This window comes from Scophthalmus maximus, chromosome 12, assembly GCF_022379125.1.
Source record: "Scophthalmus maximus strain ysfricsl-2021 chromosome 12, ASM2237912v1, whole genome shotgun sequence".
NCBI classification, from domain to species: domain Eukaryota; kingdom Metazoa; phylum Chordata; class Actinopteri; order Pleuronectiformes; family Scophthalmidae; genus Scophthalmus; species Scophthalmus maximus.
The window spans coordinates 24,382,266-24,397,100 of record NC_061526.1 but is presented as its reverse complement, the minus strand read 5'-3'; the positions used below and the strand labels follow the sequence as shown (position 1 = coordinate 24,397,100).

General features: G+C 41.1%; 6 protein-coding genes across 6 annotated transcripts; 5 read left to right on the top strand and 1 right to left on the bottom strand.

The window, feature by feature from the left end:
• The first annotated feature begins 1,489 nt into the window (after positions 1–1,489).
• LOC118287598 (histone H2B 1/2-like) lies at positions 1,490–2,184 on the top strand. Its single transcript, XM_035612952.2, has one exon. The coding sequence runs from the start codon at positions 1,507–1,509 to the stop codon at positions 1,882–1,884; it is 378 nt and encodes a 125-aa protein (XP_035468845.1). The 5' UTR covers positions 1,490–1,506; the 3' UTR covers positions 1,885–2,184.
• A 713-nt stretch (positions 2,185–2,897) lies between these two features.
• On the top strand, positions 2,898–3,788 carry LOC118287607 (histone H4). The gene has a single exon (XM_035612971.2). It carries the CDS (start codon positions 2,953–2,955, stop codon positions 3,262–3,264), a length of 312 nt encoding a protein of 103 aa, XP_035468864.1. The 5' UTR covers positions 2,898–2,952; the 3' UTR covers positions 3,265–3,788.
• A 1,801-nt stretch (positions 3,789–5,589) lies between these two features.
• Positions 5,590–6,711, bottom strand: LOC118287473 (histone H1.11L-like). The gene has a single exon (XM_035612718.2). It carries the CDS (start codon positions 6,663–6,665, stop codon positions 6,030–6,032), a length of 636 nt encoding a protein of 211 aa, XP_035468611.1. The 5' UTR covers positions 6,666–6,711; the 3' UTR covers positions 5,590–6,029.
• Positions 6,712–9,899: 3,188 nt separating this feature from the next.
• Positions 9,900–10,953, top strand: LOC118287476 (histone H1.11L-like). Its single transcript, XM_047336398.1, has one exon. The coding sequence runs from the start codon at positions 9,962–9,964 to the stop codon at positions 10,595–10,597; it is 636 nt and encodes a 211-aa protein (XP_047192354.1). The 5' UTR covers positions 9,900–9,961; the 3' UTR covers positions 10,598–10,953.
• Positions 10,954–12,149: 1,196 nt separating this feature from the next.
• Positions 12,150–13,314, top strand: LOC118287611 (histone H4). Its single transcript, XM_035612986.2, has one exon. It carries the CDS (start codon positions 12,195–12,197, stop codon positions 12,504–12,506), a length of 312 nt encoding a protein of 103 aa, XP_035468879.1. The 5' UTR covers positions 12,150–12,194; the 3' UTR covers positions 12,507–13,314.
• Positions 13,315–13,792: 478 nt separating this feature from the next.
• Positions 13,793–14,380, top strand: LOC118287573 (histone H2B 1/2-like). Its single transcript, XM_035612883.2, has one exon. The coding sequence runs from the start codon at positions 13,808–13,810 to the stop codon at positions 14,183–14,185; it is 378 nt and encodes a 125-aa protein (XP_035468776.2). The 5' UTR covers positions 13,793–13,807; the 3' UTR covers positions 14,186–14,380.
• Positions 14,381–14,835: the final 455 nt, after the last annotated feature.

Here is a 14,835-nt window from a genome sequence, read left to right as displayed (position 1 = left end):
TGAAGTTCAGTTCTGATCAGTTTGTGCAAAAATCAAAACGCGGTGGAGAGAAAATGTGTTCAAGACTTTTTCCTCCACGTTTGTTTTGGGATCAATCTAATGGTGCAAAACTTTTTTGTGTGATGCAAAGACGTCACTGAACACTTCATGGAATATTATCTCAGAAATGTTGGGAGCCTGTTAGAGGGTTTGACGTTCCATCACCAGGATCGTCTCTTCTTCTTCATGTTTCTTCGATTATGACCACGACGCAAAAAAAATACCCTTAAAGACACAAACTGCTGCTCATGTTCCACAAATGTGTTTCGACCAAATCTAAGTTTTAAAGCATTTTTTGTTGTTGTTGACATTTCTAGAAAAGCAACTGTCTGCAGTCATATCTACAAGTGTTTGGTTTCTCTTCTTTTTTTAAAACTGATTTTCTATTTTTTATATGCATGGTTTTGACTGACCACGACGATGTGTTCTGCCAACAGTAGTGGAGCTAGTTTCCCTTCTTCGCTGCCTGTGAGTGTGAATCACTGCCTCCGTCCATCAAGTACCTTTACTGACTCGATCCCTGAAAAACGAACGCTGCCAAATTGGTCTGAATAAGCCAAAAGTTTTTTTCTGACGTTCTCTGTGTAATCGGTGGTTTATAAGTGTATCACATGTTTAAAAACCTCATCCCGTCAATGTTACGTTGTGTTTTTAAAACGACAAGATTCCTGTTTGTTAAACTGTTGATAATATATGCAGAAGAGTTATGAAAATAAACTGAAACAAAACTGAATGTGTTTGTTTGACTGAGGAGAAACGACGGAGACTGCAGTTCGTTATTTTAGCCACTTGATGGCGACATTGACTTACACAAAAATACATAGCCTCGATTTTTACTCAAAAACTATTCACAACATTAGTTTTGACTGAAAAAAGCAATTTTAATGTCATTGATGCATCTATAAATAATAATACAAATTTTAATAATAATACATTAGTTGAAACAGTATAATTAAGAACAAACAACGAAAAACACAATAATAATACATTTTGTTATTGTGGACAAAACTTCCCACTTAAAAATAAAGTGGGAAAAAACAAAACAAAACGTAAAATATGAATTTTCACTCTTCAATAGTAGACAAACACTTGAACGTCACTGTGTATGTTTGTCCACTAGATGGCGACATTGGCTTATTTTTGTCTCAAAAGATTTATTTAGAGGTCACACAAGGAACAGTCATAAATACATTTAAGTATTTGTTCACAATAATGATAATAATGACAAGTCATTTTGTTAGATTTTTATATTAATAATAATACTCGCCTGTTCTGGCCTTAATTACTGACACTGATGTGAAATCGTCTTCTTTCATGACCTCATGCACGGATTTCCGCATACAACTAGTCCGACGCATCAGGTTCAGCCAATCACAGAGCGGAGATCGCACAGCTTCATTTGTATCTGGTGTGTAAAAAAGGAGACGTGACACCGACGATTTCCCACATTAACTTTGATCAGTTACGATGCCGGAGATTCCAGCGAAGTCAGCGGCCAAGAAGGGCTCGAAGAAGGCGGTGGCCAAGACCGCCGGCAAGGGCGGCAAGAAGAGGAGAAAGACCCGCAAGGAGAGCTACGCCATCTACGTGTACAAGGTGCTGAAGCAGGTGCACCCCGACACCGGCATCTCCTCCAAGGCCATGGGCATCATGAACTCGTTCGTGAGCGACATCTTCGAGCGCATCGCCGGCGAGGCCTCCCGCCTGGCGCACTACAACAAGCGCTCCACCATCACCTCCAGGGAGATCCAGACCGCCGTGCGCCTGCTGCTGCCCGGCGAGCTGGCCAAACACGCCGTGTCCGAGGGCACCAAGGCCGTGACCAAGTACACCAGCTCCAAGTAACTGACGCTCCAACCACCGACCAACGGCTCTTTTAAGAGCCACACACTCCGCCTGAGAGACACAACCGTCCTGATATTAATATTAATCATACACGAAATATACGATAGAAATTTACCCTTAGTAATGGAGCTATCGAATTATTACTTTTTTCTACGTCCTTATCTCACATTTACTTATTACAATAAAATGCTGGGATTATACATCTTCATAAACAAGTTTTACTATTCCAATACATATCATTTATCTTTCTCATCCCAACAGAAGCATCTGATGAAAGTAATAAACCACACTGGTGATGTAGTTTATTGTTGGAATTTGTATTTATTGATCAATATTTTTCACTTCTTGCTACATAAAGACCCATATTTTTTAAATTCATAATTGTATATATTAACAAATGCTCAAATTGCTGTAACTACTACAGTTTGTTTACTGAACTCCACTTCATTTTGAATACATTTATAAGAGATGAATAATATTTATGAGTACATGTCATTTCAACTAGGAGGCTCATGAGCTTCAGCACAACCTGAAACCTACATGAAGCCGTTTAGATTTGAATACACATTTAATGAAGATGAGTAAAATATAAAATATAATGGTTTAGTATCAGGTCAGAAAGTTCAGAAGAATATTCATAAAATCCATGAAAGTGTAAAATAAAAACAGGTTTTTGATCGACATTGAAACTTACTTACATTGATTATCATCAAAATACATATTTACATGAATAATGTGAATGTGTGTGACTTTTGATCGGCAAATAAAAAAAAATGCTCACTGTTTATAAGACAACAGTATGTTGTAAATATTATATTATTTTCCTATCTTTATCGTTAATATTAGAAAAAGCATTTTTTGGTTAAAATTATTGTTACTCATTAATGAACATTTGACCTAAAATTCCTAACGAGTCAAAGTCCCGCCTCTGACCCACTTTCTGTTTCCGCTTCCGCTCAGCGGAAGCTGTGTGGTTTTCAATCACGTCCGCAGATCAGATATAAAGTCTGGTGCGGATCAAGGGAATCGTCATTGTTTCTACCAGACAACGACAGAAGCAGCATCATCATGAGCGGACGCGGCAAAGGAGGCAAGGGACTCGGGAAAGGAGGCGCCAAGCGTCACCGCAAAGTTCTCCGCGACAACATCCAGGGAATCACCAAACCCGCCATCCGCCGTCTGGCTCGCCGCGGCGGCGTGAAGCGTATCTCCGGCCTGATCTACGAGGAGACCCGCGGCGTGCTCAAGGTTTTCCTGGAGAACGTGATCCGCGACGCCGTCACCTACACCGAGCACGCCAAGAGGAAGACGGTGACCGCCATGGACGTGGTGTACGCGCTGAAGAGGCAGGGCCGCACCCTGTACGGCTTCGGAGGCTAAACCACCAGCACCTGAACGCACCAACAACAACACAACGGCTCTTTTAAGAGCCACTCACTTCTTCTGACGAGACTCGGTCCTGCTTGTTGATAGAATGTTGTAATTAACATTTACGGGTCAATGAGTTTTGGGTTTTTTTCAACATTAAGGCAACAGACTCGATCGACTGTTAAACATCACCAGATGTATATTTATATAGATTATTATATAAGATATTCAAAGGTTGGAGCTGAGTAGCAACACGTATTAATCTCCACACTCATTTGTCCTGAGGGAAAAACTCACTTTATAATAAAACATAAGTCCATATGTTCAAAGGTATCACTAGATTTGAATGTCATGATAAGATTTTATTTTAAAATTTCACTCAATACAAGATTTTGAACAATTTTGTCATTAACCAATCAAGGTTAGATTTCCTTTTTATCGCTCCGGATTAAGAATTGACTTATTTCTTAAGTGTATGAACCAGTGACCTGCTTTATTTAAGAAATAAAATACAAATCAAGCGATTTTGAGATGAATATTGATTCTGAGATTTTTAATCACTAGGAACTGATATTCATTATTTCGAGTATCATTACAAATAAGAGGAAAGTTAGAAAAAAATATTCTAAATTTCATTGAAACGTGACAAATGTCCTAACTTTGGATTGACTCACTTTCTAATATTGTGTTAACCTCGTCACATACAGTTCAATCTAACTTCCCAGTTGCATATGAATAAGTCTTATATTATTTATAAATTTTCCACAAAATAATTACAGAAAGAATAGCTCCTGGACATTGTCAAGTTACAGTAATGGAGTTGCTCGTGTGTTTTTGTGACGTTTGTTGTAGTTAAAGTTAGAATTTCTGCTCTTCACGTATAAGTGAGTGGCTCTTAAAAGAGCCGTTGTGTGGTGTCGGGGGCCGGGAGACTCTACGCTCTCTCCCCGCGGATGCGGCGGGCCAGCTGGATGTCTTTGGGCATGATGGTGACCCTCTTGGCGTGGATGGCGCACAGATTGGTGTCCTCGAACAGGCCGACCAGGTAAGCCTCGCTGGCCTCCTGCAGAGCCATGACGGCGGAGCTCTGGAAGCGCAGGTCGGTCTTGAAGTCCTGGGCGATCTCTCGCACCAGGCGCTGGAAGGGCAGCTTGCGGATCAGCAGCTCGGTGGACTTCTGGTAGCGGCGGATCTCCCGCAGCGCCACGGTACCGGGCCTGTAGCGGTGAGGCTTCTTCACGCCGCCGGTGGCCGGCGCGCTCTTGCGGGCAGCCTTGGTGGCGAGCTGCTTCCTGGGAGCTTTTCCTCCGGTGGACTTACGAGCGGTTTGTTTGGTTCTGGCCATTTTTTTTCTTCGAGAGAGTTTCAACCCTTCAACAAGAGAAGTTGTGGTGAGAAGCTCGTCGCTGCAGTCTGGTTTATAAAGGCAGCGCCGGAGCGAGGACAGCGCTGATTGGCCGAGTGGAGCACGTGACCAGAAGCTCGCCTTCAAACAGTTCCGGTTGTATCTCACGTTTCATTCATAGAAACATTAGTTTACATGTAACAACAAAACGTTCTACTTTAAATAAATCATACTGTTGTCAATAATTACGTTACTTCCCCAAAATGTAATGAGACATTTTATACAAATAAAAATATCATAGTTGATATTAGATAGATAGATAAATACCTAATGGTGTAGCAGCACGTTTCACACAGCACACATTCAAAAATATATATACAATATTTACACAATACAAACAATATAAGTTTGCTGTTATCACGTGTTCTCATAACCTGCAAATGTCTTCAATCATTTCTAATATTTATAGTTTCCCAACTAAATAATGTGTACTTCAAATAAAGTAAAATTAAGTCGGACAACTATTTTTTCTCAGTAAAAATTAGAAAAGTAATTTAGTAAAGACAGTAAACATCTTTATTTCTCATAAACATTTAATAAAACTGCATATGTCAGCATCTAATCACTTTTAGATCATTTGTAAAAACAAATGATCTTCTTAATATAATTTAGTGTATAGTCAATAATTGAGAAACATCTCCAAAATGTAATGAGCCAAAATCATTTTATATACACAAAAATATTATGTGATACCAGTTTGCTGTTGTGTTGTGACACATTCATAAGCTTTAAATCTGTTATGTATAATATTTGTAGTCACAACTTGTCTTTTACCAATTTACTTACATTTTAAATAATGGGATATAAAGTTACCCAACACTATAATAAAGTATTGTACATATAAAAAACACTATTTGAATACATATTTGATAAACTTCTGTATGTATTTCTACGTATTGTATTGAGTATATACTAAATGAGTGAAAACTTTATAAAAAACTAAAGCGTCTTTATTGACAAAGAGAACAGATACAAATGTTTCTTTAAAGAGCAAATCCAACAAATCTATAAATAGCACAAGTTAAAAAATATATAAATATAAAATTGAGAGAATGTTCTATATTGTTCCCAGATGTACATAGACAGTATCTACATATAAAAAATAGATCCATCAACTATATATAGTATTTAGTAGAAACATGGTGACAAAATTTAAAAGTCTACAAGTGAAATAACAATAAAGGCTCAAGTACTTTCTATAACCTCAAGTGGAGAAATAATAATTTTCAAATAATCTGTCAGGTGATAATTACACGTCACGTTTTATCGACACTTGTTAAAGAAAATAAAAGCTCGAGGTCATGAGACTCATCAGAAGCGGGTGTTGGCTCTTAAAAGAGCCGTTTGGTTGTTGGGTAAAGTTCGGTCTCGTCTACTTCTTGGCGGGTTTCTTGGCCGCGGGCTTCTTGGCTTTGGGCTTCGCCGCCTTCTTCGCAGGCTTCTTGGGGGTCACCGCCTTCTTGGGCGAAGCGGCCTTCTTCGTGGCCTTCTTCGGGCTCTTCGGCACCTTCTTGGCGGGCACTTTCTTCGCGGCCGGAGCTTTCTTCACGGTCTTCTTGGGGGACGCCTTGGCCGCCCTTGCCTTCTTGGCGGCCGCGGGCTTCCTGGCCGCTTTCTTGGGGGTCACCGCCTTCTTGGCTTTCGGCGCGGGGGCGGCGACGGCTTTCTTCGCCGCCTTCTTGGGCTTCTCGGCGGGCTTCGCCTTGAACGAGCCGGACGCTCCGGATCCCCTGAGCTGCACCAGGGCGCCGCTGTCCACCAGGCTCTTGATGGCGCGTTTGACGAGCACGGTCTTGTGCTCCACGTCGTAGCCCTTCGCGGCGAGATGCTTCTTCATCGCCACGTAGGACATCCCCTTCTTCTCCTTGGACGCGGTCACGGCATCCAGGATCAGCTCCTTGGCGCCGGGTCCGGCCTTCTTCGCGGGCTTGGCGGCGGCCTTCTTCTTCGGGGCCTTGGCCGGAGCGGCGGTCGGGACGCTGGTGGCGGCTGGAGCGGTTTCGGTCATTTTGTCGGTTGTTGGTTCGAGAGCTCGACGGTTCAACTGAGGGCGAGGACACTGATGCACGTTGCCTCCGCGAAGAGCGGCTCTTAAACACACCATGAGAACCGTGGAGACTCAACGCGGGCCGCTGCTCCGCTGAGCTGCAGGAACTCATCAGACACTTTGTGTTTTCTCTTCGCCGACAAACGAGGAAAAGTCGCATTTAACAAAAGTCAAAACTCGTCAAATGTGTCCGAAGAGGAAGAGAAGCAGTTCATCTTCACGCGGAAACAATTTAAACCTCGAGACTTTTCCTTGTTTCCATCGAAAAAGCGTTTAAACCTCCGATATCAGCCGCCGAGCGAGGCTCCGCTCCGAGACTTTCTCTGCCATTTCTCTCATAAACACTTAAAAATCCTCCAGAAGTGAAATGAAACGAGTCAAACGTCGAGAGGAGAAGTTCGTTCAGAGATTCGATGCAGAAAAAAATATTTCTCGCGAGCAGTTTTTTAATAAACTGAGGTTATTTCAGTGTCTGCAAACACACTCGTGCTGGAACGAGCCACTGCCCGAGTCGCATCCTGATCAACTCTGATGTCCAATATTCCCCCAGATTAATGTCATTTAAAATCATGATGACATCATATTTAGATTCTAGTCATCACAGTCTGAAATGTGTCAGACATGTATCAATATAAATACATATATTGATAAGCGACTGCGGTCAGAGGAGAACTCCCAGGTGACAGATGTGTTCACACTCACATCACTTCATTCATCTCTTCACTCTGTCAGATCATGAAGAAACATGAAACATACATTTTTAAATGAGAGGAATTCAAAAACGGACACGAGTTCCGTGAAGGTAAATGCACTCGAACAGTATTAGTCATAACACATTGACAGTATGTGATTTACACAATGTTTAAATTTGGTTTCTTCACATTAAACCTGCCACAAAAATGTAGATAATAATGAAATAAAATCACTTTGACGTGGCAGAGCAGGAAAAGTCTTTACATTTCACAGCACAGATGTAATAGATATGCAGAAAATATACAATGTAAAAAAGAATGTATATTAAAAAAACAATATGTTTAGTATCAGTGTGTTCCAACAGTTTCCAGCCAATGAGCTAAATGAAGCTAAATATATGACACAATGTGGAAATACTTTATATAAACCAGCAACTTTAATATCAAATCAACACAGATTACACATTTGATCTCAGGCTGTTGTATTCCTGTATATATTAGTGATGTATCATAATAAAGATCATTACATTTTCAAAATTTCTCATGGTAAGATGAGACGAGGTTTATCCTTTGTTTCTATTTTCAGCGAATTTTTCTCGTCATGTGACATTTACTGTTGAAAATATTAAAGCTGAATGAAAGATATTTTACTATATTGTTTAACTATCAGTGGTATATTGTAATATGTTAATGTAAATAGGATAGTGTGGTAAAGTATAAACTGAAAAATACATCTTGGTGAGAAAAAGGGGTTTTTACAGTAGCAACTTGAAGAGCAGAAAGTATCTTAACAAAAAAGAATGTAGCAAGAATTTGTTTTTACACGAAAAAGGGAAAAGTACCACAAATCTAAATACGAATATTAATACTACAGACCTGTCCAATAGATTATATATTGTTAAAATTACATATTATTTTCACATTTTCAAACATGTAAAACATACAGAGAAAATGTGTTATCATCATCAGTCACATTATTTCAAATGAAAGTGTTTTGTATCGACTGCAGAGGAACATTTCTCTTCATGTTTCTAACAGAACCAACGTCTTCATCACTGGACACTTCATATAATCATGAGCTGATGCTCAACACGTCACAAGACTCTGAACCAAGGAGCAGATAGTGGTTTTGAGGATTCATAACAGAATACTACAGCGTTGATACAGTTTCCAGCTTCAAGAGGAACCTGTTAGTTATGATACAGTTCATTTGTTTTGCCTCGTACTGTAACAAATGCCAGTGAGGCTGAACTGGTTCATATTGATCACTGCATTTTGTATTTTCTTCATTCTGTAACTTATATATATTAATTTGACCCAAAGTCGTGATGTTTGAGGGAAATGTTTGCTTTCATGCATATAGTAAATATAAGTAAATAACACTTGATCAGACCCGAACTAACTGACAGTTTCTGACATCGAATGTTTGTATCTTGATTCTGTTCCGAGAGCAACGTGACATGTTCTGTTGGGTTTTAGAAACTGAACAAGATCCGGAACACTTTTATTTTTAAAATAAAATGAGTCAATATGATTTAATCAAGGGTTGGATCATTGTAGGATGCATTTTTTTTATCATTCCAAATTCATCTTATGTTGTCTAAATATATATACTTTATATTATTATTATTATTGTCTGACCATTGACAAGAGACATTCTTTATGGAATAAACAGTTCAGTAAACGGAGCTCGATGAAAACCATGTTATTTAGTTCATGGATGAATCCATGTCACGTCATGTAAGAGGATTTTATGTATCTTTGATAATATCTCATTCTTCCATGTGTTCTTCAGAAGATGTCAGACAAGCAGAAGGATCATGCACCAGGTGACAGAGGCCTCGAGCAGCTCACAACAGATCTACATGAACAGAACTTACTAAGCTAAGAAAGTCAAAACGAATATGGGACAAATCTTTGAATAAGTCTTCTGATTAGAAATCAAATGTTTCATAAAAGGTTCAGTGAGTGATTTGTGGAGACTGGTCCCAGAGAAGAGACAGACTCAGTGTCTCAGTGCGAAGTCCCAGGCAGCTGCCGAGTGTGTTTGAAGCCGCCGAACTAATCTCGGTTTCACGCAAAATACTTTATTTATACCAATTTTTTTCTGCCTGCAACTTCGAACGAACTTCTCCCCTCGACATCCAACTGGGTTCAGTGGATGTTTTTCGTTTTTTAAAGTGTTTATGAGAGAAATCAGAGAGAAAAGTCTCGGAGCGGAGCCTCGCTCGGCGGCTGATATCGGAGGTTTAAACGCTTTTTCGATGGAAACAAGGAAAAGTCTCGAGGTTTAAATTGTTTCCGCGTGAAGATGAACTGCTTCTCTTCCTCTTCGGACACATTTGACGAGTTTTGACTTTTGTTAAATGCGACTTTTCCTCGTTTGTCGGCGAAGAGAAAACACAAAGTGTCTGATGAGTTCCTGCAGCTCGGCGGAGCAGCGGCCCGCGTTGAGTCTCCACGGTTCTCATGGTGTGTTTAAGAGCCGCTCTTCGCGGAGGCAACGTGCATCAGTGTCCTCGCCCTCAGTTGAACCGTCGAGCTCTCGAACCAACAACCGACAAAATGACCGAAACCGCTCCAGCCGCCACCAGCGTCCCGACCGCCGCTCCGGCCAAGGCCCCGAAGAAGAAGGCCGCCGCCAAGCCCGCGAAGAAGGCCGGACCCGGCGCCAAGGAGCTGATCCTGGATGCCGTGACCGCGTCCAAGGAGAAGAAGGGGATGTCCTACGTGGCGATGAAGAAGCATCTCGCCGCGAAGGGCTACGACGTGGAGCACAAGACCGTGCTCGTCAAACGCGCCATCAAGAGCCTGGTGGACAGCGGCGCCCTGGTGCAGCTCAGGGGATCCGGAGCGTCCGGCTCTTTCAAGGCGAAGCCCGCCGAGAAGCCCAAGAAGGCGGCGAAGAAAGCCGTCGCCGCCCCTGCGCCGAAAGCCAAGAAGGCGGTGACCCCCAAGAAAGCGGCCAGGAAGCCCGCGGCCGCCAAGAAGGCAAGGGCGGCCAAGGCGTCCCCCAAGAAGACCGTGAAGAAAGCTCCGGCCGCGAAGAAAGTGCCCGCCAAGAAGGTGCCGAAGAGCCCGAAGAAGGCCACGAAGAAGGCCGCTTCGCCCAAGAAGGCGGTGACCCCCAAGAAGCCTGCGAAGAAGGCGGCGAAGCCCAAAGCCAAGAAGCCCGCGGCCAAGAAACCCGCCAAGAAGTAGACGAGACCGAACTTTACCCAACAACCAAACGGCTCTTTTAAGAGCCAACACCCGCTTCTGATGAGTCTCATGACCTCGAGTTATTAAGAAATTGATCCGTTTATTATTATTATCCATCATTTGATGTACTACAGATCGATGATGTGAAGATGTTTACTACTGTGAGCCTGAGTGGCGTTCACGAACACTCAGGACTTACTGTTCTCTCAGGGGCTTCGGAATAGGATTAGAATTATTTATATATTTATAGCAACATTTTATAAGTTGCCACAACATGTTTCAGTTATATATTTGCTCACTAATGATGCTGGTACTATTGAATTTAAAAAAAAATTATAAATATATTTTAAAGTTTATTTATGATATTAATCTTCAGTTCTTTTTAAAATGTGTACTTCCTTTATTTTCCTTCTGTCCTCTGAACACTCTTCTCCTGAGGCTCGTAAACGCATCGTGAGTTTGTCCGGGACCGTGACTTCCGCCTCCGTCATCACGTGACATAAACATAATGAGCACATAGAATAGTGGCCCCGCTGGCCAATCAGAGCAGAGCGGGGTCCGGTGGGACCTTACAGTGACAGGAGCGTGTTTGCTGCCAAGTGGGTTTTCAAAAATTAGTTTTTATTCAAAACAGATAAACAAACATAATGCCCAAAAAATAATCTATAGAATACATGACAATATGTACAAAATGGAATATGAGCAATATGTCACTAAGAGTTGCAGCTGTTCAGACTGTTATTTAAACGTTATGAACGTTTAAAAATATTTCTAAAGTCATCGATACTTGAGGCCAATTTTTCCTCGTCTGATTAATAATGAGGTCCTGCAATTTTAAAGGTCACAATACTGACAGGTGTGAGGCTGGGGGGGGGGGGGGTTAGAGTCGGTCGTCCACTAACCCGAAGGATGGCACTTCATTCCTGACTCCCCCAGGCTGAAGCCCATGTCTCTGGGGCGACCTTTCTTCCAGCGTATGAATGTGACATAAATGCTTTATGATTGTGTGACTGTGACTTTTGTATAATGAACATATACAGTCCATTTACAGTTATTCACTCGCTGAGATGCTTTGTGACACACTGTTATATTTGCCAAGATCTGGTCTCAGCTGTGAGAGGCAACTCTTAGAAAACGTGAGAATTCCAGGAATGAGCTTCTAGTGAGAAACACTTTGTTCTCAGAGGCTTCACACGAGGGAGAAGATGAACTGGATCACAAGTAGTTTCCTGTGTCAACTGAAACATTTTGGACTTTGAGTCAAACTTTATCTAAACAGATGAGAGAAGTGGTGAGGTAAGTGATCCATAGCTGGGATATCGATTATTTGAGGATAATAACAGTCGGTGGTCATGTTGTTGTTCAGCTCGGTCATATTTTTTCTTGTATTTATTTTATATTTACTTTTATTTTGAATGTTGTCTAACTGGAAATGAAGAGGCTCTTATGACCGAGGACTAAAGAGAGGAAACGGAAATTCATTCGTCTGTGGTTGTGACTGTCTTCATACACGTCCGCAGATATAATTTAAATATGAGCGTTTGTAGCATGAGTATCACTCTACAATTTTCAAAACATCTTGAACCCATCATCCATCATGAGCGGACGCGGCAAAGGAGGCAAGGGACTCGGGAAAGGAGGCGCCAAGCGTCACCGCAAAGTTCTCCGCGACAACATCCAGGGAATCACCAAACCCGCCATCCGCCGTCTGGCTCGCCGCGGCGGCGTGAAGCGTATCTCCGGCCTGATCTACGAGGAGACCCGCGGCGTGCTCAAGGTTTTCCTGGAGAACGTGATCCGCGACGCCGTCACCTACACCGAGCACGCCAAGAGGAAGACGGTGACCGCCATGGACGTGGTGTACGCGCTCAAGAGGCAGGGCCGCACCCTGTACGGCTTCGGAGGCTAAACCACCAGCACCTGAACGCACCACCAGCACCTGAACGCACCAACACAACGGCTCTTTTAAGAGCCACTCACTTCTTCTGACGAGACACGGTCCTCATTACACCACTGATCATATCCACTGTTACAGTACTTTTATTATAAATACATAGTAAGAAACAATAGTCCGATAAGAAATGATATTCAACTATTATAGTATTAATATTCCATGTTATGTTTTACTCTAATGAAACAATTTCTCGGCAACAAATCAGTTGCTCATGTTGCCAGACTTTGAAGCAACTTTGACAAAGACATTTCCCATGGAGACGATGACCTTAATTATGAATTATTGTTATTATTATCAAGCAAACAAGACTTCTCCATCCATTATGGTATTATAACTCCTGGGAATGTTTTAAATGTAAAAAATATTCAATGAGACAAAATAAAAATATTCATCAAGAAAATGTTGTTAATAAACAAACAGAAGAAACAGTCTTGAATATTACAGTGACAGTTATAGGTCGTAATAAGTAAACTGTAGGTTTTAAAGTTTGTTAACAAAACTGTTGATATATTTAAATCTTTTGTTTGTAATTTTGTTTTTATAAATAGTTGTATGTCAGTGTAATGTGGTTTTAGTAAATATGTTGAGTATGAATTATGGGGCAGCCACTGTGTAGTTTGTATATTCAACTATGTACAATTACGATATCCAGTTTTTATCTGTGAGCATGGATTTTAATAAACTTTTTGACTATTTCAGGGGATTTACAATAAGATATAAAAAATATGTTTGATAATTACACTAAATTTTTTTAATAAGTCAATGAGGATGAGAGTCAGTCATTTTCTTTTGCCAAAAACTTTCCTCTATTTTGTTTTTCCCAAAAAGTTTCACCAGGAATAGAAAAAAGTTCTTTGTGGCTTGATAAGGATTAAAATTCCTCACATCACAAACTGAACATATGGAATTATTTTCCTTCCTGTGACAGATTTAAGAGATTTTCCTTTGCTAATATTAGATATTTCAAGGTATTTTACTGTTAATTTGGTGAAATTGTTAAATCAAATATGATATATATATATATATTTATATGTATAATGATACAGCTGTTAAAACTTTAGATGAAAGTAAAAGTGTTAAAATGCTGAAATGAATTAAAAAATAATATAATCATGAGGAAACACGCCCCGCCAGCACAGTGATCATCTCAGCCAATCATAGGCAGGAGACCGCACAGCCTTATTTGCATGCAGCTTGTATATATTGAGTCTCCGCCTGCTCGACGTTATTACATCTTTGAACACTCAGAGTAGACGATGCCGGAACCTTCACAGAAGTCAGTGGCCAAGAAGGGCTCGAAGAAGGCGGTGGCCAAGACCGCCGGCAAGGGCGGCAAGAAGAGGAGAAAGACCCGCAAGGAGAGCTACGCCATCTACGTGTACAAGGTGCTGAAGCAGGTGCACCCCGACACCGGCATCTCCTCCAAGGCCATGGGCATCATGAACTCGTTCGTGAGCGACATCTTCGAGCGCATCGCCGGCGAGGCCTCCCGCCTGGCGCACTACAACAAGCGCTCCACCATCACCTCCAGGGAGATCCAGACCGCCGTGCGCCTGCTGCTGCCCGGCGAGCTGGCCAAACACGCCGTGTCCGAGGGCACCAAGGCCGTGACCAAGTACACCAGCTCCAAGTAACTGACGCTCCAACCACCGACCAACGGCTCTTTTAAGAGCCACACACTCCGCCTGAGAGACACAACCGTCCTGAACTTTCCTGTGCAATTCCTCTGATCAGCTAGATGATCTGTGATGGTGTAAACCAACTTTTGAAACGAATTTTAATGTTATGAAATTTAAAATAAAGGAAAGGTGCCAATTTCTTGATTATTACACATGAATTATGTCAATATATCTGAACTAGTGCAATGTAAATTCAATAATGAATATGTACTTACTCTTAAGGACAACATTGTTTACAAATCAGTTCAGTGTAGTCAAATAAAGTATCTTTCATTAAATAAGTACATCTTATTAATTTTGTATTGTCATGAAAGGTTTGATTTTAATTATAAAAACTACATTTGATGTTTTGGGAGTCGCCCACATCCTGAGACATTACTTATTTACAAGTTGTACAGTAAATAAAAACATTTTATTATTATTCAGCATAGAACAACATTCACAAAAAACACGTCAGAACACTGCTGCATAGTATTACAAATGTATGTATTTATACTTTTTCAATCGGTTCTGCAAGAAGAAACAATCTAGTAAACAAGGCGACACAAAAAGAAAACATCGACTTCATATACTGTTCACATCTTTTTTTAATAAAAGAATTTTCA